General features: G+C 53.3%; 1 protein-coding gene across 2 annotated transcripts; it reads left to right on the forward strand.

Moving 5' to 3' along the window:
* The first annotated feature begins 3,287 nt into the window (after positions 1 to 3,287).
* On the forward strand, positions 3,288 to 24,103 carry Samd14 (sterile alpha motif domain containing 14). Of its 2 annotated transcripts, none has more exons than XM_045157999.1 (10): positions 3,288 to 3,718; positions 8,176 to 8,230; positions 15,831 to 15,997; positions 16,331 to 16,619; positions 18,784 to 18,919; positions 19,015 to 19,089; positions 19,185 to 19,344; positions 21,630 to 21,749; positions 21,837 to 21,992; positions 22,636 to 24,103. In XM_045157999.1, exons 2-10 carry the CDS (start codon positions 8,188 to 8,190, stop codon positions 22,789 to 22,791), a joined length of 1,302 nt encoding a protein of 433 aa, XP_045013934.1. In that variant the 5' UTR covers positions 3,288 to 3,718; positions 8,176 to 8,187; the 3' UTR covers positions 22,792 to 24,103. The 2 variants fall into 2 exon arrangements, with proteins under 2 accessions (XP_045013934.1, XP_045013935.1); XM_045158000.1 differs by having other exon boundaries at positions 18,832 to 18,919.
* The last annotated feature ends 195 nt before the right edge of the window (positions 24,104 to 24,298 follow it).

Below are 24,298 nucleotides of genomic sequence, written 5' to 3' on the forward strand. Positions count from 1 at the left end.
ATGGACTGGATATGACAAGGCCAAGTTCTTTGAGAACTGAACTGAGTGGAGACCGCGGAGAGGCCTTGTATGAGGTACCAGGAGGACCAGAGCTTTCCTGGGGATCTGTCAGGGTATTGACCCCAGGAGCCAACTGAATGCTGTTTAGCTCTCCGGAGAGGTGGCAGATACTCCTTGTCCCCTGCTCTGACCAGCTCCCACACTGAAAGGTGTGGGAGTCACATGCCAGAGTTGCAGGGACAAGCTTGTGAGGTCAGCGGGAGGATACAGTTCCAGCAGGCTTTCCTTGGCCCTGTGATGAAAGGCAAATCCTGTGTTCCTGATGCTTGGCCTCAAAGGTATTCTCACAGCACTTGAGAGACAGAGGTAGGAGGGTCAAAAAGTTCGAGACCATCCTGAGACTACAGAGTGAGTGAGTTCCAGGTCAGCCTGGGCTAAAGCGAGACCCTACCTCAGAAAACCAAAAGAAAAAGTGAAAATCACAACCTCAGGGCCCTCAGTCACTGTTAGGCAACACCCGAGCTGAGTGATCTCATAAGAACTCTTGTGACAGCTCCCAAGGTAGCCAATTCCCTGGGTGGCTCTGGCACGCAGCTCTCAATCACAACAAACCCAATTCTGGCTCCCATGACTCTTGTCAACACTCCTGGTTCTATACTTCTGGGGCCCTGTAAGACCTGTCCAACCCTGCTCCCCATAGGAGAGTCCACTGGAAACGTGATGGTAAATATCTCAGAGCATTTCCAAGCAGGCCATCCCTGGGAATGCTGGGAACAGATCCAGGTGGCTGAATCTTGTGCTTCGCGGCCACCAAGCATGGGGTCTCAAGTCATGCTGGACTTACAAGTCCCCGGACCACAAAGTCACTGAGTGCCTGCTGCCAAAATTGACATGGCTGGGTCTTGCCTGGGTGGGAAGGTAGATAGATGTGGTGGTTATAATGAGGGCGTCTGCTAGTCTGATGGGCTGAGCACCTAGAGGAGAGGCCTGCATCACCCTGTCCTATTTTTGGAACTCTGTAGCCCCAGGCTGGCTTTGAACTCAGTGATCCTCCCACCTCAGGCTCCAGAGTGTTGAGATTAAAGGCATGTACCATCGTGCCCTGCAAGGGATGCCTTTTACATAGATGTTCCAAAGGGTGGGCCAAGTAGCTCTTCATGTTTAAGCCTAAGTGTGTTGTGTGTGGCTTTTCCGAAGCCTGAGATGTGACATGCCCATGAAGTATATCCACGTAAGAAGCCGAGTCAAATGGCTGTGGGCAGGATGTGTGTGAGGCTTGTTGCCTTAGCTCCACCATCCCACCTCACCTGTTATCTTGCCACCTACCCAGTTATAGGAGTTTGAGCAGGTCTACTACAAACCCAGCTTGTGGCAGGGGATGGGAACCAGATAGAGCAATTGAAATCAGATACAGCAATTACTTCCCAGCCTCCAGCTTGGGCCTAAGTCGGTCAGGGGTCTTCCCAGGTCCCATGGCCTAGCTGGTATCCTCCGATGTTGGTCTTACATCCCACCATTCCCAACTACTAGGGGCTTTCTGATCAATCTACCCCCATCGCCTGACCCAGATGCCGGCAAAGCACATCCTCTCCGAAACCCTCAGACATGAAGAGATAAGCTCAGTGGTGAAAGACTTGCCTCAAATGCACAAGTCCCTGGGCTCTGTCCCAGAAGTGAAAAACAAAAGAATTTCCCATAAAGACCCTGGCTGTCACCAGAGACATCACCTCTTCCCCATGTTTGTAGTCTCATCAATACTCCATGGCTGCCAGCAGACTCTGTAAACACCCAAAGTTCTCCCTCCACAGGTCTAGGAGGCCCTGCTCCTCAAAAGGTTATTCATCCTGTCTTTACCCACAGTCCTAGGATCACCGGGCTCTATGTGCTGCTGCCCACAGGCAGCTCAAGTGGGGGGGGGGAGTGGGTGCGCCATCAGGAACACTCTTCCTCCACACCCCACCCCTTCCCTAAGCACTGGGCCTTCTCCAGCTGTCACTCCTGAACAAATCACTTTCTAAGACTGGTGTCTGCCAGGTAGAGAGGAGTAGAAACTCCTGGCTCAGGAGTTTATTGTGAGGATGACATTAAGTAATCTGAGAAGTGCCCATCATACCCCAAGCCCTGCTGCTTCCTAGCTAGCTGGTGATGACATTATCGCCCTGGCTAGCATGCCACCACGTCTGATTCACCAGGTCCAAGTCTGAGCTCATCCATGCCCTACTTCTAGAGCTCCCGATTCTCCAGAGAAGAGCCACAGCCATCCTAAACCCTCCTCCTGCTCCGTGCTTTGTCCCGCCAGCCCCAAATCCTGTCAGTGTCTTTACCCCTACATCGTGAATAGCTCTTTGCTTGATCTTTAATCTTTCTGCCCACTGCTGTCCTATTTCAACAGCCTCTGGAGGCGGTACAGCCTTCAGGCCGGTCTGCTGCAGTCTCTACTGCCCCTCCATGGGGTCCTCCAATGGTTCTTCCCCAAATGCAGATCGGAGTCCCTCTGTCCTTTTTTTGGTTTTTCAAGGTAGGGTTTCACTCTAGTCCAGGCTGACCTAGAATTCATTATGGAGTCTCAGGGTGGCCTCGAACTCACGGCGATCTTCCTACCTCTGCCTCCCAAGGGCTGGGATTAAAGGCATGCACCACCACGCCCGCCTTTAACTTATTTAAAAAAAAATAATAATAAAACTTATTTTCTTTTCTTGGCTGGTGGAATGAGTGCAAACCTCTCCAGTTTCAGTTCTTCCCTCCTGCTTGTCCACGCATGCATGCCCGGGTACATCCCTGCTCCTATCCAAGCAGCCACACATCACCTGCTCTAGGAGCCCTGCCTGACCCTGCTCAGCCCCATTAGGCTCCCTCTCCAGGTCTGGAAGAGTCTCCCCACGCTGCTCCCCCTGGACTGCCCCAGGCCCCGGCGGTTCTGTTCACCGAGGGGGGAGTGTTGGGGGGGGGCGGTGGACTGGCTGCTCGTTGGATGTCCGTTGACTGACGAATGGGTGGATGGGAGAACGAGGAACCCTCACAGACCCCGAGGGGAGGCGTGAGTCTCCCCCACTCCCGCCCCGCCAGCTCCACGCGCGCAGACTCCCGTGCAGAGAAGTAGCGACGACGAGGATCCCCAGCCCGGCCGCCTCCTCCTCCTCCTCCCCTCGGTCCTCCCGCCCTCCCCCTCTTCCCTCCCTCCCTCCCGCTCTTTGTCTCCGGGGCGCCCGGCCTCCCCGCCACGCGCCCCCCGCAACGCCCCTGCCCCGGCGACCCCCGCGGACCTGCGCGCAGCGCCGCGGCAGAGACTCGGCCCGGTGGCCCGCGACCCTGCGCCTGGCGGGGGCGGGGCGGGAGGTGGCGCTCTCTCTCTTACACACGCACGCACACACACACGCACACACACTCATACTCGCACGCACGCACACCCCGAGCATCCTCCCGTCAGGTCTCCGGGTCCAGCCCCGCCCGCCCGCGCCTCCTGCTTCCCGCAAACCTTCTTCCCCCACCCGGCATCCCTACCCCACACACCCGCGCTTGGCAGCCCCTCGGGCTCCGGGACCCTCCCACCCCACTCCAGGATGGAGCGACTCCAGCCAGCCCGGAGCCCCCCGCGGCCGGGGTGACGGTTCCCCGCCCCTCTCTCGCCGCCGGCCCCCCACCCCCGCCCCGCGCCTCGAGCACCATGGGCCTGAGGGGATCTCGGGGCGCTGGACGCTGACGATGACCAATGCTGGAGGTGAGGGGCTGGGCCACCAGGGGTGGACGGGGAAAGCAGCCGGGGGCTACTACTCTGCTTGCAGTGGGACCCCCTCCCCTTGCCCCCCCGAGTGGTGTGGGATGGAGCCAAGCCCATAAGGGCTTTCTTCCCCTATCCCTAGGGGGACCACACAGGGCTTGGGTTAGCGTCAGGGGAGAGGGCAGACACAGGATTTGTGTCCCTAATCCCCTCCCTCCCTCCTGGCGAAATTAATAATTTTTTTAAAAAAATAAAACCTAGTGTGGGGGAGGGGAGAGGGCTTAACTCCTTCCTACCCAGGCAGTCGGACTGGTGGGTTTGGAGAAGCTGGACACCCACTGTGATTGGGGTGAGCAGCCTATTTCCCCGCATCCCATCTCCCCCAGCGCTTGGAGGCAGCTGCCCCAAGCTTGGAGAGGTGGGCACTGGTGGGGAGGGGCACGGCCTGGCTGGGCTCCACAACTGCCTCCCTGAGGCCAGCCTGGCCATCTATGGCTTTCTCCCCTTGCCAGCTAGTCTACTCTCTGCTCCTCTTGAACCGCTTTCTTCCTGCCTGGGACTGGGTTCTCTCTCTTCTGCACCCCACCCGGGGGCCACAAAGTCGCCCCTGCGATTTCCTAGGCTCTGCCGTTTCTTCTCAGCTTTCTGTAGCCGCTGCCAATTTCTCCCTCTGTAGGTAGGTCGGCTTGCTCCTACTCCAGCTCCGTCAGGCTGCACACCTTTTGTTTCCCTCTCTCCTTCTCCTGGGCTCCAAGTGACTTGGCACTCACTCTGCAGCCTCTCGGAGAAGGGGTCAGAGGTCACCAATGGTCATCAATGCCCTTCGGGGAATTGGTAGCTGTAAGGGAAGGGAGTGGCCTGGTCATCAGTGAGCCCAGAGAGTGTGCAGGGGAAGAGATTCATTTTCATCCTTGTGGATGGAGTTACCTGGCTGAACATCTCTCACTGAGTGTGTGGAGGGGTGGAGTTGGGCACCCAGTTTTCCAAGGCTCAGGCTTTGGAAGCAGCAAGTTGGTGACAGGGCTCTAAAGACCTCCTGGATACCGTGCTTCTTTAGGGTTCCCCATGAGACAGTGCACCACACAACCGGCTGTCCAAGGGAAGGCAGTTTGTGCTGAATCAAGATGAGCTGCGAGTTGGAACCCAAGGGTGACTTTATACATAGCAGGGCCTTACCCTTGGCCTGGGTCCTTGGATCGAGAACATCGTGGCTATTCTGCTGAGAGGTGGCTGCTACTGTAAGAGGGTCAGGGTCCCCAGCCAGATGGGGCAATATGTGACCCATCTGAGGTGGGGAGATAAGACGCAGGGAATCAATGAAGCGCGAAAAGATCTCCATTTCCCAGGGGTTGGAGCAGTGGGTTTGGAAATTGTATGAACAAACGACAGAGCCACCTAGGACAGGTCTCTGGAGGAGGGGCAGCTGGATTAGATAAGGTGTTTTGTGTTTTTTTTTTTTTTTCTTTTTTGATCCAATGAGGGACATGGTTCATGCTGAGGGCCAGCTTTCCATCCCATCTAGCCCCTCAGGCCAGGAAGGAACATTCTAGATCTTGGCTACTAGTCCCAGAGTTTAAGAATAGCATGAGGGTCCTTGGAGAGTTGCCCCTGACCCTCCCACACCTAATTTCTTGACTCAGCTCTGGGCATCCCTGAAGCCTAGGATAGAGATGGTTTGAATGTTTCCCCTAATTCCTAGCAAGTGTGGATCCGTTCCCTTCCCTCTACCCCACCCCTCCCCCAGCAGCACCCTTTTCTCATGAGCATCCCGAGATCAGCAGGTTATACTTTCAGGCAAGCACCTTAACCACTGGGCAATCTCTCCAGCCCAGGTTATACTTTCAGAATAGAGAGGCAGGAGACTGGGGGCTTCCGTCTCTTAGTTTCTGCTTCTCAGTTTTCACCAATGTACAGTGGGGTCACTCAGAACATGAGCCTGGCAGCTCACAGGAGTCGGATGTCTATATAGTGACAGAAAAGGAGATGGAAGGGACACCGTCTGCCTGCCCTGCACCTGTCAAGTGTGTGGTCTAGCCTAGTGGTCTGACCTTCTCCTGCGCACCTGAGTGTCAGAAGTAACTAGAGATCATGTCTCAGCCATTTGGTGTCTCTCTGCCCTAGGCCGTCAGTGATTTTCTCACCCATATTCTCTACTTTGCCGCATCTATCCTACCTCCCTACCTGAACACCCTTCCTGCTTCCCACCAAAACACTCAAACACCACCACCACCCTGCCCATGCGCACACTTTCCCAGAACATTGTGGATGTTTCAGAATTGGCTGTCCACTGCTCTGTTGTGAGAACTCCTTATGCACTCCTGCATCTGTCAGTCTGTCAAGAACTGTGAGAACTGTCATTTTGTCTAGAACAGCGGCCCTGCTGGTGGTGCCAGCTTCCTGAACAGTTCAGAAGGACAGGTGGTTCAGAACAGTTCTGAAGGACCCCAGTGATGGGGGATGGGGAAGCCAAATTGGATGAGAGATGGAGAAGTGCAAGCTACAAAGATAGCTGCAGGGGTGGACTGCAGTAGATGCTGGATGGGTTTGGTGGTCATTGGGTGGATGCAGAGATAGATGGCAAGCAGTTAGAAGTACCTTATGCATCTGGCTTACGTGGGTCCTGGGGAATCGAACCTGGGCCCTTTGGCTTTGCTGGCAAGCATCTTAACTTCTAAGCCATCTCTCCAGACCATCTCTTGGCTTTTTAATCTGTACTCCCCATTAACTGCTGTATGATCTTGGCCCAGCTACTCTCTCCTCTGATTTGTTTGTTTGTTTGTTTGTTTTTGTTTTTCAAGGTAAGGTCTCATTCTAGCCCAGTCTGACCTGGAATTCACTCTGTAGTCTCAGGGTGGCCTCAAACATTCAGTGATCCTCCTACCTCTGCTTCCAGCGTGCTGGGATTAAAGGCGTGTGCCACCACGCCCGGCTTCCTCTGATTTAAAAAAAAATGTATTACTATTGACAACTTCCATAATTATAGACAATAAACCATGGTAATTCCCTCCTCCCCACTTTCCCTACACAGCTCCACTCTCCATCATATCCCCTCCCCCTCTCAATCAGTTTCTTTTATTTTAATGCTATCATCTTTTCCTCCTATTATACTGGTCTCATGTAGGTAGTGCCAGGCACTGCGAGGTCATGGATATCCAGGCCATTTTGTGTCTGGAAGAGTGCATTGTAACGAGTCCTATCCTTCCTTTGGCTCTTACATTCTTCCTGCCACCTCTTCCGCAATTGATTTTTTTTTTTTTTGTTTAAAGTAAGAAAAGGGGCTGCGGAAGTGACTTAGTTGTTAAAGACATTTGCTTGCAAAACCTGCCAGCCCAAATTCAATTTCCCAGTACATACATAAAGCCAGATGCACAAAGTGGCGCATGTATTTGGAGTTTGTTTGCAGTGGCAGGAGGCCCTGGTGTACCCATTCTCTCCCTGTCACTCTCTCCCTCTTTTTCTTTCTTTTTCTTTCTTTCTTTTTTTTTTTTTTTTTTTGGTTTTTCGAAGTAGGGTCTCACTCTGGTCCAGGCTGACGTGGAATTAACTCTGTAGTCTCAGGGTGGCCTTGAACTCATGGCGATCCTCCTACCTCTGCCTCCCGAGTGCTGGGATTAAAGGCGTGCACCACCACGCCCGGCATCTCTCCCTCTTTTTCAATTAATTAATTAAAAAAATAAAGTGAGGGCTGGAGAGATGGCTTAGCGGTTAAGCACTTGCCTGTGAAGCCTAAGGACCCCGGTTCGAGTCTCGTTTCCTCAGGTCCCACGTTAGCCAGATGCACAAGGGTGCGCACACATCTGGAGTTCGTTTGCAGAGGCTGGAAGCCCTGGCGTGCCCATTCTCTCTCTCTCCCTCTCTATCTTTCTCTCTGTGTCTGTCACTTTCAAATAAATAAATTTAAAATAAATAAAAAATAAAAAGCACAAGAGAGCTTAAAGCTCTGCAGTTCTGCTTCTATTTAAAAAAATAAATAAATAAAGTGAGCCACGCATGGTGACACATGCCTTTAATCCCAGCGCTCAGGAGGCAGAGGTAGGAGTATCACTATGAGTTTGAGGCCATCCTGAGACTACACAGTGAATTCTAAGTTAGCCTGGGCTAGAGCAAGACCTTACCTCAAAAAACCAAAAATAAATAAAGTGAGAGGATTGGATTTAATAACTTCCGTGTCTTCTTTTTGGGGGTGCTAATGATGTGAAGGCCCAACACAGTGTAGGGACCCACGTGATGAGTCCGGGGATGGCTCTGTCCTTGTCCTCCTGCTGGTGCCCCCTGCCCCAACACCTACAGTCTAGAGGAAGACTCACACGGCTTTACTTCTAGGGGGTGAAAGGGAAGGTTTTGAGGGAACGTTGGGGTCAGTGGGCTAGGAGCAGGAACCACTGGCTTCCTTACTGCCTTAATCAACTTGAACCACTTAACCGGGGTCATTTTCTTTCTCTCTCCTTGCCCCCCAGCTCTCTTGAGTCATGGCTTCTTCAAAGTTCCGAGAACCCACAGATGAGGTTTTTGGTAAGTTCTGTGTGACTGTATGTCTAGCAACAGATGAAGCCGTGGCACACTGCCTTCACGTCCACTGGGCATGTGCATGTGGAAGGGCAGATGGACACTGGGCATTTCAATGCGTTAGTGTGTTTGTGCTAAGTGTCCTTGCTTATTAAGTGCTTATTTTGTGCTAGGTACATGCAGTGCATCATTTAATTCTCACAGCAATACTAATTGTACAAAGAGTATAGAGTATCGAATGCTGGAATGACTTGCTTTAAAGAACACTTGGCACATTAGTGACATCTGAGACTAAAACCCCAGAGTGTCTGGTTCCCCGCTTCTAGTCACTGGGTTGTACTCCTGTATACTCCATCCCAGATAACACACATTCTCTCCAAGCCACACACGTAAGTGCATGGTACCTCATATACGTGGCTATGCACACACATAGCTTCAGTACCCCTGTGTGCCTATGCCTCAGCATCCACTGGCGTGCATGGACACACTAAATTTTGGAGAGACCAGGACAGAGTTCCCAGCATGCTCTGGGGTGGAAATCTGTTCCCCAACTGGGTGGAGGAAGGAAGGACACCCATATGCAGCCCAGAGGGGCATCCAATTGTGGAATGCCACAGGTCCCAGCTTCTCCCCATTCTCCTCTCTTCCCCTCTGCCACTGGCCCTGGCCCTGGCAGGACTGCTGCCCCCCCCCATCACCCCCACTCCAGGCCTCTAGGATTCCCCTGGGTCTCTGTTTCTGAGTCTCTCTGGCTCCACACAGGCCCAGCCTCACCTCAGAGGTGGGCTCCCCTTCCAGGACTCATCTGGCTCTACTGCTTCTGGCCAGTCCCCTTCCCTTTTCCCTCCTCTCTGCTGAGGTAGCTGGACTCTGCCTGGCCTGCTTTCTGATGTGAGAGGCAATTAAATATTCATCACTCCCACTACCCAGGGCCCAGAGGGAAAGGCTGGGAAGAGGGAGAGATGGAGAAAAGGGTTTCAAGGGGGCCAAGGTGCTCAGGCAAGATTAGCTCTACCTTTCCTCACCACCACCACCACCCCCTCCAGTGGCCCTTTGTTCTCCAGAATGGAGGTGGTGCTCATGTGGGCTCGTGGACCCTGAGAAGCACGGGGCCCATCACCTTGTGTGTTTGTAGTAAGCGTCCTTATCTTCCTTGTGAGGATCTTATGCTAGTACACACAGGGCATCACTTAATTCCCACAGCAATACTAAGGGTGCCAAGTGTGTAGGGTACAGAATGCTGGAACGACTTGCTTTAAAGAGATCTGGCATGTTAGCTTCTCCCTGCCTTCCCCCATCTCTCTCTCTGCGCTCAGCGCTGGTGGCTGGGCGCCAGGAGACCTATGTACACCTTTACTCCCTTGCACCCCTGGCCAAACCTCCCTTGAGGTCAGTTTGTCCACCCCAGAAAACGAGGGCTTGGGTTTCACTGTTGCCTTATTTGTGCTTTAGAAAGAATGCAGTGTATCCATCTGGTGGTTCCAAGCAAGCCAGGCTGCCTGTCTTCAACCCTGACCAGCTCTTGCCAGCTCTATGCCCTCAGGCAGATTAAAGCTGCCCCAGGGATCCTGAGTCCTTTTCTCCCTGGCTGTGGGAGGTTCCCTGAGCCTGTCATTGTGAAGTACTTAGAGCAAGGCTAGCGCAGCAACGTTCCAAAGTGTGAGCTATTCCACTGTAACACAGGGCTCAGGGCAACCCCACTGCCAGCTGCTGCCACGGGTGCCTGGTCTTCACCAGAAGCGAAGTCACTGTAGATCCAAGGGAACAGTCCTGGAAGTAACTGTCCCCTCCCAGCCCCCTTTCCACTCCCCTGGACACATGCCACAGTCACTGAGTCTGCCTCTCCCTTCAATAGACCAGTCCCAGCTCCTTTGGGTGGCCCTCGCTCCCCCTGGCTACTCCTCCACACTCCAAGCCCAAGGCTACACACTTCTCGCTCCTTGGAAACTCCAGACCTAATCGAAAGCAAGAGTCTCCAGTGGCTCCTTGTCTCTTCATCTATGCAGCAGAGTTCCTAGTGTGTGTCTGCTCTGTTCCAGGCTTTGGGCAATGGCATTGAACTAGCCAGTCTCTGCCTCCACACAGATAAACATGAGCTTGTCGATGGGAACGGCGCTTGGCATAGGATCAAAATGGACAAGGGCTAGCGGGGAGCTCAAGGGTAGAGTGAGCTCCCTAGCATTCGTAAGGCCAAGCACCCTCCCCCCTAAAAACGGGAGGAATGCAATGGAATCATGCTTATAGGTGACCCTCAGCGGGGGAGTGGGGCTTCGCTTAACTCCCATGGAGCACCTGCTGCCTGCAAGGTGTCCACCAGACGACCGGGATGCACAGTGGCTAGGGAAGGGCTTCCCCTCCTCCGCTGTGGCGGGGCCAACCTCATCACGTGCCCGGCCTGAAGAGGTGGGGGGCACAGATGATGTACTGAGTGGCCCAAGGTGCAGAGCTGCCTGAGCGCAGGGGTTAAGGTGGGGGTAGACACAGGCACGTATATGAGATTGGGGGAAGCAGTCAGTTCTGCTCCCACCATCAGCCATCAGTGAATGCTGTCGGCCTAAGTGCCAGGACTTGGGACAAAGCACTTTGTATGGAGCATCCCTTTTACTGCTCGCTAGAACGTTCTAAGGGAGATACTGCTAGTTGAATTCTACTTTTTTTTTTTTTTTTGAGGCAAGCCCAACAGACTGACCTTTTTATTTTTCTTTTTATTTTTTTTATGTGAAGGAGAGAGAGAGAGAGAGAAAGAAAGAGAATTGGCATGCCACGGTGTACAGCCACTGCAATTGAACTCCAGATGTGTGTGCCCCTTTGTGTGCATGTGTGATTTTGCACACTTGTGTCACTGTGTATCTGGCTTACGTGGGACCTGGAGAGTTGATCCTGAGTCCTTAGGCTTCACAGGCAAGCGCCTTAACCGCTAAGCCATCTCTCCAGCCCTGGACTCCACTTTGATAGATAAGGATGCCAAAGATTAAATGTAGGTGAGTTGTCCAGAGTCACCTGGCAGTGAGTGACCGGGACCATCTGGCATAGGAGAGGTCTGGGAAACACAGAAGGGTGGGCTGGGTCCCCTCAGGCCTCCACTGACAGGCTGAGAAGGTGGACTTTATGGGTTGGCTTTGGGATCCCTCCCTCCAGGCTTTCAAAAGCAGGAGAGTAGAGGATGTGTTCAGAAATGCTCTTTAGACAGTTCCCTCTAGAGCTGGAGAGATGGCTTAGCGGTTAAGTGCTTGCCTGTGAAGCCTAAGAACCCCCGTTCGAGGCTCGATTCCCCAGGACCCACGTTAGCCAGATGCACAAGGGGGCGCACCCGTCTGGAGTTCGTTTGCAGTGGCTGGAGGCCCTGGCATGCCCATTTTCTCTCTCTCTATCTGCCTCCTTCTCTCTCTGTGTCTGTCACTTTCAAATAAATAAATAAATAAAAATAAACAAAAAGAAAAGAAAGTTCCTTCTAGCTGGGCATGGTGGCGCACGCCTTTAATCCCAGCACTTGGAACTTGGATCGCTGAGAATTTGAGGCTACCCTGAGACTTCATAGTGAATTCCAGGTCAGCCTGGATTATAGAGTGAGACCCTACCTCGAAAAGCCAAAAAGAAAAAGAAAGTTTCCTCTAGCCTCTGGAAGGTGTGGAGAGGGATGGACAGACAGGCAGAGGCAGAAGCCATACCTGCAGGGACTTGACTGGTGGGTGATGGCCAGCGCTGAGGCAGTTAGGTCTGAGGGAGAGGCTGGGTTCCACATGGGTGAGGGGGGCGCCTCACAAGGGAAGTTCATTCTTTCTTCAGAAAGGTTTTTACTGGGCAGCTACTATGCACGAGGCAGCCCAATGCCTGTGGTAGAACAGTAGACAAAGCAGAGAAACACTGTGCATAGGAAGACGACATTCTAATGATGAGAGAGCGAATAAACACGTCGGGCCGAGGAGACAGAAGGCTCAGTGATACAGTGCTCGCCACACACGCCTGAGTGATCTGGGATGCCCAGGTCTCACATAAAAGCCAGAAGCTGGCCTGGAGAAATGGCTTACTGTTTAAGGCACTCGCCTGCAAAGCCTAAGGGCCCATGTTCAACCCTTCAGATCCCATGTAAGCCAGATGCACAAAGGTGAGGCAAGCGCAAGGCCTCACATGCCCACTGGGTGACACAAGCATCTGGAGTTCAATTGCAGTGGCTGAGGCCCTGGCATGCCAATCATCCCTCTCTCTCTTTCTCTCTAAAATAAATAATAAAAGAAAAAGGCCAATCCTGAAATACTTCAGTAAGATGGGAAGCAGATGACAGGACGCCCTAGAAGCTTGAGAACCAACTGGCCCATAGTGCAAATAGTAAGCGAGAAACCCTGCCTCAAATGAGGTGGGAGGTGAGAACTCACACCCACGTTGTCCTCTGACCTCTTCCCACATGTGCACTTTGGCACACATGTGCCTGCATACGTGTGCACGTGCACACACACATAAAATAAATACATACTTTTTAAAATTTTTGTTTATCTTTATTTATTTATTTGAGAGCAACAGACAAGACAGAGAGAGCAAGAGGCAGAGAGAGAGAGAGAATGGGCGCGCCAGGGCCTCCAGCCACTGAAAATGAACTCCAGATGCGTGCACCCCCTTGTGCATCTGGCTAACGTGGGTCCTGGGGAATCGAGCCTCGAACCGGGGTCCTTAGGCTTCATAGGCAAGTGCTTAACCACTAAGCCATCTATCCACCCCATACTTTTTTTTTTTTTTTTTTAAGAGTAAGTGCTGGGTGTGGTGGTGGTGGTGGTACATGCCTTTACTCCCAGAACCTGGGAGCCAGGGGAAGAGGATCATGAGTTTGAGGCCACCCTAAGACTACAAAGTGAACTCCAGGTTAGCCAGGGCTACAGCAAGACCCTACCTTGAAAAACAAAAACAAACAAACAAAAAGCAAGTAAATGGGATGCAAAGGCATGATAAGTGATATAGGGAAAAACAGGAGTGGGGTCTTGCAGTGCTATCCTGGTGGTGGTGGGTGTTGTACATACAAAGGCCCTGAGGTGCAAGCTAGGCTTGTGCCAGAAAGGATGGAGGGAGGGGATGAAGGCAGAAGTTCGGAGAAGCACAGGCTGTGTCTGGAAGGCCACTGGAGAACTTTGGCTCCGATTCTGCATGAGATGCAAGTCACCAGAGGGTTCCGAGCAGAGGAGTGACCGAGCTGACAGGTTGCATTAGGATCAGCACTGTGGCTGCTGAGCTGAAAAACAGACTAAGTGGGAAGGTGGGAGGGGAGGGGGGAGGGAGGCCAGCAGGGAGGCTCTTTGTAACAAGGGAGGCAAAGGATGATGCGACCTAGAGGAGGGAGGCTGTGTGTGGTGCCTCCTCTTCCCCCCCCCCCCAAGTGCGCACATGGATGTGAGCGTGTCATGCTCGCTCATAAACAATATTTTCTCGGAAGAGCTTCATGCATATTCAGAACGTGACGAGAACAGTGAACCTGTCATGTGCTTCTGCTCCTGTCACTCCACCTCTGCCACTGCCACCCTGTCCTCCCTAATCCGCACCCCTCTGGTGACCCCACTGTCCTGGGTCATCTGGAACCTTATCCCAAACATGCCAGCTCTTCACCACCAATGTATCAGTGTCGCTGCACAGATTTCGAAGCTGGAGCTAGCTGGAAGTCTGAGACCCAAGCCGTCTGAAGCATGGAGCTGTCTGTTGACCCAGATAGAGTGGCCGGGAAGGGGCAGCACGGGGACAGGGAGGGAGAGGTCAGGAGCTCAGCCTAACATCCAGTGGGGGTGACAAGGAAACAGTTGGACGCGTGGGTGGGAACTAGGTCTGAGGCTGAGGGGACAAGGGCAGCTCAGAGCTGTCCAACTTGGGTAGACCATGGGTCTAGGGAAGACGGAAGCCTGCTTGAGGCCAAGGCAAAGGGTGTGTTTTGGTGGGTTGAGTTTGAGATGCCGGGGGGCCTCTGATGTGCGGAGGCCTGGCAGGTTCCTGTGTACCTGGTCTTGGAATTCAGCGGAAGAAACAGCGCTGGGAATAGACATAGGCGGTCATTAGGTGGAGGAGGCTGGGAGGTGTCTAAGAGAGGAGCGGGCAGTACACCGTGGGTGAGAGGAATGGAATGGGAGTCCCAGAGATCACAAAGGGGAGTGGGCAGGAAGGCTCTGACCCATCCTGAGGCCCAGGAAGAACTTTTCCTCCTTGGAGCCCCCAGTGCTAAGATCTGGGCGAGAAGAAAGCGAGGCCTCATTCTCAGCCAGGGCACCCAAACAGCAAAATGACTTTCTGCACAGCCAATTCTGGAAGCAACTCTTCCTCTGGTCTTGGCAGGACCTCCCACTGAGCCAGAGGCCCCAGGATCTACAGGACAGGTCTAGGGTCTGTGGGCCTTTCCTTCCTGACACGGCCACTGGCTTGTGGGTGTCCCTTGGCTTCAGTCCAGCCAGGGGCTTGTCACATGCTCAGCACTGCTATGCTTGGCTGTGTTCTCAGTGTGGACCAGCAAGACAGACAGTGTCCCTAGCAGGGACCATTGCTGGAACCACGCCAGGCAGGTTCAAGTCCTAGGCTATTCCTAGCCTGTGGCTTCAGTCAAGTGATGTGTCTAAGCCTGGTTTGCTCCATTGTAAAGTGTATCACAGGTGCCATAACTCCCCGCCAGGGTGTTCTGAGGAAGATGCTGGTGTGTGTATAGCACTGGGCAGGTAAAAGGTAATGTTTGTTTGTTTTGATTTTCAAGGTAAGGTCTTGCTCTACCCCAGGCTGACCTGGAATTCACTACGTAGTCTCAGGGTGGCCTCGAACTCACAGTGATCCTCCTACCTCTGCCTCCCGAGTGCTAGGATTAAAGGCTTAGGCCACCATGCATGGCTATCTCTTTTTTAAAAGAGAGGCAGAGAGGTAATATGATGGAGAATGGAATTTCAAACGGGAAAGTGTGGGGGTGGGGAGGGAGGGAATTACCATGGGATATATTTTATAATCATGGAAAATGTTAACAAAAATTTTAAAAAAAGATAAAATAAATAAATAAATAAATAAATAAATAAAAATAAAAGAGAGGCAGAGAGAAAGAGAGGGAGAGGAAGAGGCAGATAGAGAGAGAATGGGCATGTCAGAGCTTCCAGCCACCGAAAATGAGTTCCAGACACATGTACCACCTTGTGCATTTGGCTTATGTGGGTACCGGGGAATTGAACCTGGGTCCTTAGGCTTTGCAGGCAAGCATCTTAACTGCTAAGTCATCTCTCCAGCCTGAAAGGTATTTCTTTAGTGGTAGCCATTACTCTTGTCTCCAGGCCTTTTCCTTAGTCTTAGGCCTTTCCCCCTCACAGAGCTACTTCTTGCCATCCACAGAAGTGCCATCCCCACTCCCCTACTTCCTTTCTTTGCAGATGCCAGCCCTGTCCACCTCATTGCCTACAGATTCCCACGCAGACCTGGCGACCCAGGTGGATGCTCTGCTCTCACTGCGCGCACAGGCTGGTCTGTCCTGTCTGTGTGAGGGCTCCGCAATTGGGGAGGAGATCAAAGCTCCACCTGCACTCCTAGTACCTGCCACTCCCGTGCTGCCTGAATGTCTGGGGTGTGAGCCAGTGTGGCCACTTGAGGTGGATATGATCTCTGTTCACAGACCTGGACTTGGCTGTGCCAGAGACCGCCAGACTGGACAGCAGTTTACACAAGGCCCGGGCCCAGCTGCTGGCCAAAGGCAGAAGACATCGTCCTTCCCGCTCCAGGCTACGGGATAGTGCCAGCTCTGCAGAGGACGGTGAAGGCTCTGATGGGCCTGGAGGCAAGGTTGGGGTAACACACACACACACACATACCTTGACCCTGGATCCCATACCACCCATACATGCTGTTCATTTCTGGCTCTTGTCCACCTTTGGAAAAAGCATTGCCCCATTTTACAGACGAGGAAGTTGAGGCCAGAAGGCAGAAAGCCAGTAACATGGCAAGTGAAACTGGTCAGCCTCACTGCCTAGGACTCCTAGAAGTTCTCATACTCTGACCCCCTTCACTCCCCAGTCATCCTCCTGCCCCAGGTCGGGCACGAGGAAACCTATCCTGCAGCTAGCTCCCCAGCGCTCCCGCCTTACCGACAGGGTGAGCTCCTGGTCCCTTCCGCAGGTGACCGACGGCTGCGGCAGCCCCCTGCACCGGCTGCGATCTCCTCTGCACTCAGGCCCGGGCTCCCCCGCCGGCAGCTCTTTCTGCCTCGAGCCTCCCGGGTTGCGGCGCAGCCTGGATGAGGACGAGCCGCCGCCCTCGCCGCTCACTCGCTACCGACCCCTGCACAACGCCGCCTCGCATGAAGGCCTGGCCGCCGCCTCGGGCTCGCCGCCGCGCTCAGGCCCTTCCTCGGACAGCTCGCCCAGCTTCGTGCGCCGCCACCCGCGCGCAGAGCCGCACAGCGAAGGTGAGCGCGGTCGGTGCGGCGCCCCCTGCCGTCGAGATCCGGGAAAGGAAGCTGGGCCTGGTGGGACCTCAGGAAGATGGGAGGAAGTTGAATATTATTATTATTGATATTAATATTATTATTATTAATTTGAGAGAGAGAGACTCCATATGCATGTGCCCCTTTGTGCATCTGGCTTTACATGGGTACTGGGGAATTGAACCCAGGTCCTTAGGGTTAGCAGGCAAGCGCCTTAACCACTGAGCAATCTCTAGCTACTGCAAATGAACTCCAGACACATGAGCCACCTTATGCATCTGGTTTACATGGATTCTGGGGAATCGACCTGGGTGCTTTGGCTTTGCAGGCAAGTTCCCTAACCGCTAACTCATCTCTGCAGCCCTACTTTCCCTCCCTCCCTCCCCCCCCCCCGAGGTAGAGTCTCTAGCCCAGGCTGACCTGGAATTCACTATGGAGTCTCAGGGTGGCCTTGAACTCATGGCAATCCTCCTACCTCTGCCTCCCGAGTGCTGGGATTAAAGGCGTGCACCACCGCACCTGGAAAGTTTTTTTTTTTTTTTTAACTTTATATATTTGCAAGCAGAGAGAGAGAGAGAGAGAGAAGTGAAAAGAGAGACAGAGAGAACGGGCATGCCAGGGCCTCCGGCCACTGCAAATGAACTCCAGATGCGTGTGCCACCTTATGCATCTGGCTTACATGGGTCCTGGGAAATCAAATCATGATCATTAGGCTTTGCAGGCAAGTGCCTTAACCACTGAGCCATCTCTCCAGCCAATGACAGATACTTTTATAGAGGCTGTGCCAGACACTGCTGGGCTCAGGGATGCAAACAGAAGCCATAGCCCTCTGGTGGTTGCAGCCTAAGGGAGAAACCCCCAAACCATCCTTTAATAAAGGAGTATACTTACAAACTGTAGTCAGTGTTGTGCAGAAAATATGCAGCAGAAGCCTTGCCTGGCTTAGTTGGGAGATTCTGGAAGACTTCTCTGAGGAGGTGATGTGTTACCTGGGATTGGAGGGTTGGTTAGAAATGGGCCAGGATAAAATAAACAGTAGGGCTGGAGAGATGGTTTAGTGGCTAAGGTGCTTTCCTACAAAGCCTAACGACCTGAGTTTGATTCTCTAGAACCCATGTAAAGCCAGATGCACAAGGTCTTCATGCATCTATTCTCTCTCTCTCTCTCTCTATATATATATATATATCTGCTTGCAAATAAATAAAAGTATTTTTTAAAAAATCAACGATAGAATATGATGGAGAATGGAATTTCAAAGGGGAAAGTGTGGGGGGGAGGGAGGGAATTACCATGGGATATTTTTTTATGATCATGGAAAATGCTAATAAAAATTTTTAAAAAATCAATGATAGGGGCTGGAGAGATTGCTCAGTGGTTAAGACACTTGCCTGTGAAACCTAAAGATTCAGGTTCAATTCCCCAGTACCACGTAAGTCAGATGTATAGGGTGGCACATGCCTCTGGACTTTTTTTTTTTTTTTGCAGTGGCTGGAGGCTCTGGTTTGCCTATTCTTTCTCTCTTTCCAATATACAAATAAATAAAATATTTAAAATATTTTTTTAAAAAACTTAAAAAGTAGCTGGGCGTGGTGGCACATGCCCTTTAATCCCAGCACTAGTGAGGCAGAGGTAGGAGGATCACCATGAGTTTGAGGCCAGTCTGAGACTACATAGTGAATTCCAGGTCAGCCTGGGCTAGAGTGAAACCTTACCTCAAAAAAAAAAAAAAAAATATATATATATATATATATATATAAATCAACAATAAATACCAGTGGCTCTGTCTTATCAATTGAAAGTGCTTTACAGTCAGGCATGGTAGCGCATGCTTTTAATCCCAGAATTTAGGAAGCAGAGGTAGAAGGATCATTGTGAGTTTGAAGCCAGCCTAGGACTACAGAGTGTGTTCGAAGTCAGCCTGGGCTAGAGTGAGATCCTCCCTCAAGAAAAAAACAAAAGTGCTTTATGGTTTGTAAAAGGTAAAGGCCCACCGCCAATTGTGTACTGTGAAATGGGCATATCCTCATATTTGACAAAAAACTCAGAGAGATAAAGTGACTTCTCTTAGGTCACACACCTAGTGAAGGCCACCAGAGCCAGGTGGCCTGATTTTAAGTCAAGAGAATGTCCACACCCCTCATGGCAGTAGAGGCAGGAAAGCCACCGTTTCCTTCTTCCCTGCCTCCCTCGAAAGATGACAGCCGGGATGCCAGCCCCCCCGAGCCTGCCAGCCCCACCATTGGCCTGGATAAGAAGACTCGCCGAAAGTTTCTGGATCTGGGGTGAGTTCAGGAGGGCCCAGCATGTGAGGCTTGGAGTGGTTGGGGCCAGAGCAGTGCCAGGGCAGCTCTGTCCTCTCCCCCTGCCTTCTCCACAGGGTCACCCTTCGCAGAGCATCCACTGGCAAGAGCCGGAAGGAGAAGGGTGGCAACCGCTTATCCATGGGCAGCAGGTGAGAGGCACCCACAGCAACCCCCTGCCCCGCTCCACCCTCCCCTCAGTGCTGTAACCCTAACCCTAACTCCATGCTGGATGCTCTCTCCACAGGGAGTCTGTGGAAGGATCTGGCAGGACAGGAGGCTCCCCGTTCCTGCCCTTTTCCTGGTTCACAGACAGTGGTAAGGGATCCGCTTCCTCCGGCAGCACCACCTCTCCCATCTGCTCCCCCAAACACGAGAGCTTCAGCCCCAAGAAGTCAGCTTCCCAGGTAAGCTCAGGGCTTCTTCCACCCCCCCACCCTTTTCTTTTCATCTTTTCCTTCCTTCTTTCCTATTTTTTTTTTTTTTCAAGGCAAGATCTCACTCTAGTCCAGGCTGAGCTGGAATTCACTCTGTAGTCCCAAGCTGGCCTTGAACTCCTATCTCTGCCTCCAGAGTACTGGGACTAAAGGCACCATGACTGGCTTCATTCCGATTATTATTTTTTAAATATTTTTTAAATATTTATTTTTATTCATTTATTATGAGAGAGAGAGAGAGAGAGAGAGAGACAGAGAATGGCCATGCCAGGGTCTCTAGCTACTGCAAATTAACCCCAGATGCATGAGTCACCATGTGCATCTGACTCACGTGGAACCTGAAAAATTGAACCTGGGTCCTTAGGTTTCGTAGGCATGTAACTTAACTACTAAGCCATCTGATTTTTTTTTTTTTTAAGAGTTCAGCCAGGCATGGCACATATCTTTTTTTAAATACTTTTATTTGTTTATTTATTTATTTATTTATTTGAGAGTGACAGACACAGAGAGAAAGGCAGAGAGAGGGAGAGAGAGACAGAGAGAGGGAGGGAGAGAATGGGCGCGCCAGGGCCTCCAGACACTGCAAACGAACTCCAGATGCATGCGCCCCCTTGTGCATCTGGCTAACGTGGGTCCTGGGGAACCGAGCCTCAAGCTGGGGTTCTTAGGCTTCACAGGCAAGCGCTTAACCACTAATCCATCTCTCCAGCTCATCTCTGATTATTTTGAAACAAGAGATTTGCTACCTTATCCAGGCTGGCCTAGAACTCACTATCCTCCTGCCGTAGCCTCCTGAGTGCAGGGATTACAACTGTGTGCCACCATGCCCAGCATAAACCCAGACTTTTTTTTTTTTTTTTTTTGCACTTTAAACCGGCTCCTTAGCTTAAGTGACATGACATGAGGGTCTGTCTCCTCCTGGTTCAGGATGGGGTCCATATGTCCTTCCTATGGTCAGCACTCATCTGGGAACATGGGTCCTCATGTGCTTACCCCACGCGAGGCCATCTTTCTGCTCACTGGCCTGCCTGGCTCAGTTCTGTGCTGCAGAGGTAGGAACTCAGCTACCTCCTTGGTGGGGTGAAGTTTTGGAGGTTACAGAGATGAACAGACCCCTATGCAGTGCTCTGGAAGCTCCTGGCAACCCCAGGAAATGAGAAGCAGCATAGAGTATCTGCCTGTGTTCACAGCATTCCACAGTTTACAAGGCCTGAGAGGCAGGTTGGGCTCTCATAGGGATGGCAGGCTCACCCGCCCTCCTCATGCAGAGGTGCAGAGGAGGCCCAGAGCGACGGGACTTGGCCACAGACCTGCAGAGACTTCATCGTGAAGCTGTGCGGTGACCAGCCCGGCGCTTGTTCTGTGGTTCTGCTCCCTGTGTGCTCCAGGGCTGAGGGAATCTGGGAATTTCTAAGGAGACACCATCCTGATTTGGGGCTTTTAACTTCCCCACACCTTCCTTGGTCCCTCCCCCCAACTTTTTTTTTTGGGGGGGGGTTTCTGAGGTAGGATCTTGCTCCAGCCCAGGCTGACCTGGAATTCACTATAAAATCTCAGGGTGGCCTGGAACTCATGGCGATCCTCCTACCTCTGCCTCCCAAGTGTTGGGATTAAAGATGTGCATCACCATCTGGCTCTCCCCAACTTTTTTTTTTTGTGGCTTTTCAAGGTAGGGGCTTACTTTAGCCCAGGCTGACCTGGAATTCAGTATGTAGTCTCAGAGTGGCCTGGAACTCGCAGCAATCCTCTTACCTCTGCAAGTGATGGGATTAAAGGAGTACACGACCAAGCCCAGTTCCCTTTTTTTCCCTCCCTTGTGCTGGGCCCTGGAGACACCATGTTGAGCAAGACACAGACCAGTCTGTCACCGAGCTTAGAAGCCAATAGGGGCAACCACCATAAGAGAGGCCAGAATGTGTGTCATATATCAGGGACACCTGACCCAATGTAGCAGAATCCTGGAGGGCTGCCTGCAGGAAGCACACCTAGCCTTTTCCATTCCTGTTAACTGTTTTGCCAAATTTATTGCTACAACCATGTGTTCTAGGTGACTGCCTCACAGGAATCATGGCGCCAGGGTGCGTGCCTGCCCAGTTCCTCGGTCTTGCTCAGGGGCATCGAGCAACTGCTGGTGTCTAGTACAGCACTTTGGCTCCATCTGATTGGGGTGGTGGCCTGGGGGGTGGGGAGTGGGGGGAGGGACACTCACTTGGCTTGGGGTGAACATGCTCCTCAGCATGCCCCTTCCTGTCCAGGAATCCACCCTGAGTGATGATTCCACACCCCCCAGCAGCAGCCCCAAGATCCCCAGCGGAACTCGGCAGGAGGCCAAATGCTCCTATCCGTACCACACGCTGTCTCAGTCTTCGGATGAGGTGAGCAAGGTCGACCCGTGGTGCCCACCGAGGTCCTCCCTAGCCGTAGGCTGGGGGATCGCCCCTCACTCTCCTTCTCTGCTTCAGTTCCTAGACGAGCCCCTCCCCACCGTGCAGCACTGGACCAGCCAGCAGGTGGGCCAGTGGCTGCAGAGCCTCAACCTGGAGCAGTATGCTGCCGAGTTTGCCGCCCGCCAGGTGGATGGGCCACAGCTCTTGCAGCTGGATGGTAGCAAACTGAAGGTAGGTCGGAGGGCAAGGGTCATGACCCAGCCACACAGAGGGAACATCTTTGTTACGTCCTCTGACCTTCAGCCTGGCCTCCTGGGCTGAACTTTCCTCTTTCTGTCCAGACTCACTTCTGGACAAGGTCCCGATCTGGGGAGCCCCAGTCTGACCTGAAACTCAAGCCCACCACTTTAATTTGACCCAGTTCCAGCCCAGGTCTTCAGGCCGACCTTGCCTTTGGGGACGGCCATGTGACTTGGGTGCAGGTCTCTCTCCTGGTCAGTTCTGTCCCCTTCTGTTTTGGAGCTTGTTGACAGTGGTGTGCAAAAGGGACGGTGTAGTGGGGATGGCCTCTGACGTCTGCTGTGGGTTCTTGGTCTATAAGGGGAACTTCCCCCGGGGAAATCTCTGAAAACGGGGGAAGGCCCTTGACTAGCTGCAAGACATTAGGCAAGTTACTCCACATTTCTGGGCCCCAAGAGGCTGCGCAGGGTCATTCCAAGGCTAAAATCTTGAACGATGGACCTAGAGCCAAAGATGGTGGCCCTCGCCTCCCCAACCACTCCCATCCTGATTCCTGGGCCGGTGACTGTAGGAGGCGGAGGCCACCTTGCAGGCAGGGCAGGGGCCTCCTTCGTCACTGTGGCTTCCTTCCCAGAGCCTGGGGCTCAGCAGCTCGCATGACCGGGCGCTGGTGAAGCGGAAGTTGAAGGAGCTGGCGGCGGCGGCCGAGAAGGAGCGCAAAGCCCAGGAGAAGGCTGCGCGGCAGCGCGAGAAGCTGCGGCGCCGCGAGCACGAGGCCAAGAAGAGCTAGGGGCGCTGGCACCCGGGCGCGCGCGCCGCGGGCCAAACCAGGGAAGCGGGGCCTGGACGCCAGGCTGTCCAGGCACACTCCCTCCCCTCCGATGCCTGGACCAAGTCCCCGGGAGGGAGGCTCCAGAGAGAAGGCCCGGTGACAAACCCGATTTCGAGGACTTATTTGGCACAGACTTACAGGGGAGGCAGAAGAGGGAACCAACCGGGCAGAGGCCAGGGATGGCAGCATGTCTGGGAGCCCGGATGAGGGCGAACCTCTGCCCTCGGGCCAGGGTGGTGCTGGGTAGGAGGTGAGGTAGTAAGAGAGGACCGGCCATGGTAGGGCTCCCAGGCCCGAAGCGCAGTTTGGGCTTCTCTGCAGGGGAAGGAGGCGGCCAGAGCTCTGTCCCCCACGGCTCTGCGTGGCTGCGGGGGGCGGGGGGTGAGCAGTTCTCCTCGGGAAGTTCAGTAGCCAAGTCACACTCAGGGTAGAGCCCCAGCCAACTCCTCAAAGGAGAGCACGCGGCGCCGTGTGGGATAAGCCGGCCCCTCTCTTTCACCTGCCCTGCAGGTCAGTAAGTTGGTAGGCATGGCACAGGTCTGCCCCTCACCCGCTAGTGCCACTATTCCCTCAGAGAGCAATCGAGCCTTCGTGGGGAGGGGGGGGAGGTGAACGAACAATGTACCGGGGAAAGCAAGCACCAACCCCGAAACGCCTAGGTGGTGTCGAACTGGTCACCTGGGCCACGCAGAGGCACACTCCAGGTCTGGCCTGGAAAGCGCTGGGTCAGAAAAGTCCACCAGCTTTCCACATGCAGGACCTCAGCGGATGCGCAGATGGCAGGCAGTGCCGGCTTGGGTTTTCCTGGCTACAGGGGAGGGGGGCTGGGTCAGGGCTGGGTGGGCATAGGAATGGGACCCACCATCAGTCAGGGGCTGGCATTTGACTTTCACAGGACATGGCTACAGATGGAGGGATCAGGCGCCATGCTGGTCCCCGCTGGGACACCACTCAGTTACCCATGGATTCACCAGGCATCTGATGAGGAACCCCACTCGTCCCAGCTGTCCGAGGGGGTGGGCAGTACCTGCATGCTGACTCCCTCTCCTGATCGGGCTGTGGCTGAGGGCCGGGGGTCTATGCCTGGACTCAGTCATCTGTGTTGGGACAGGGGCATTCAAGGGAAACTGGGGCACTGGCACCATCTGGGCCAGGTGGGGACAGAGGGGGTCCTCGTGTCCTAGAGGCCTTCAGGAGCTGAGTGGGCACCCACCTGCATGTGAAGGGGGAGGCGGTTCTCAACTTCTCTTCAATAAACACTTACCATGTACCAGTGACCTTTCTGTCCATGGTGTGGGGGGGAAGAGGGACAAGGGACTAAGTTATGCCAAGTGTCACTGGGAACTGGGCTGCCAGGTGTTCTGAATGGTTGACCCCTGCCTGGTGGCATATTCGTGGTGCATGGTGGTTAGACCCTGATTTGGGCCAATGTCCTGAGTGCAGCTGGTCGCAGAACACCTTTGCG

Source organism: Jaculus jaculus, chromosome 9, assembly GCF_020740685.1.
Source record: "Jaculus jaculus isolate mJacJac1 chromosome 9, mJacJac1.mat.Y.cur, whole genome shotgun sequence".
Classification (NCBI taxonomy): domain Eukaryota; kingdom Metazoa; phylum Chordata; class Mammalia; order Rodentia; family Dipodidae; genus Jaculus; species Jaculus jaculus.

Coding starts and splice junctions, on each gene's coding strand:
- Samd14 (XM_045157999.1), top strand. CDS start 8,188: ATGGCTTCTTCAAAGTTCCGAGAACCCACAGATGAGGTTTTTG. Junction 16,620..18,783: donor CGCAGAGCCGCACAGCGAAG/GTGAGCGCGGTC, acceptor CCCTCATGGCAG/TAGAGGCAGGAAAGCCACCG. Junction 18,920..19,014: donor CGAAAGTTTCTGGATCTGGG/GTGAGTTCAGGA, acceptor CCTTCTCCACAG/GGTCACCCTTCGCAGAGCAT.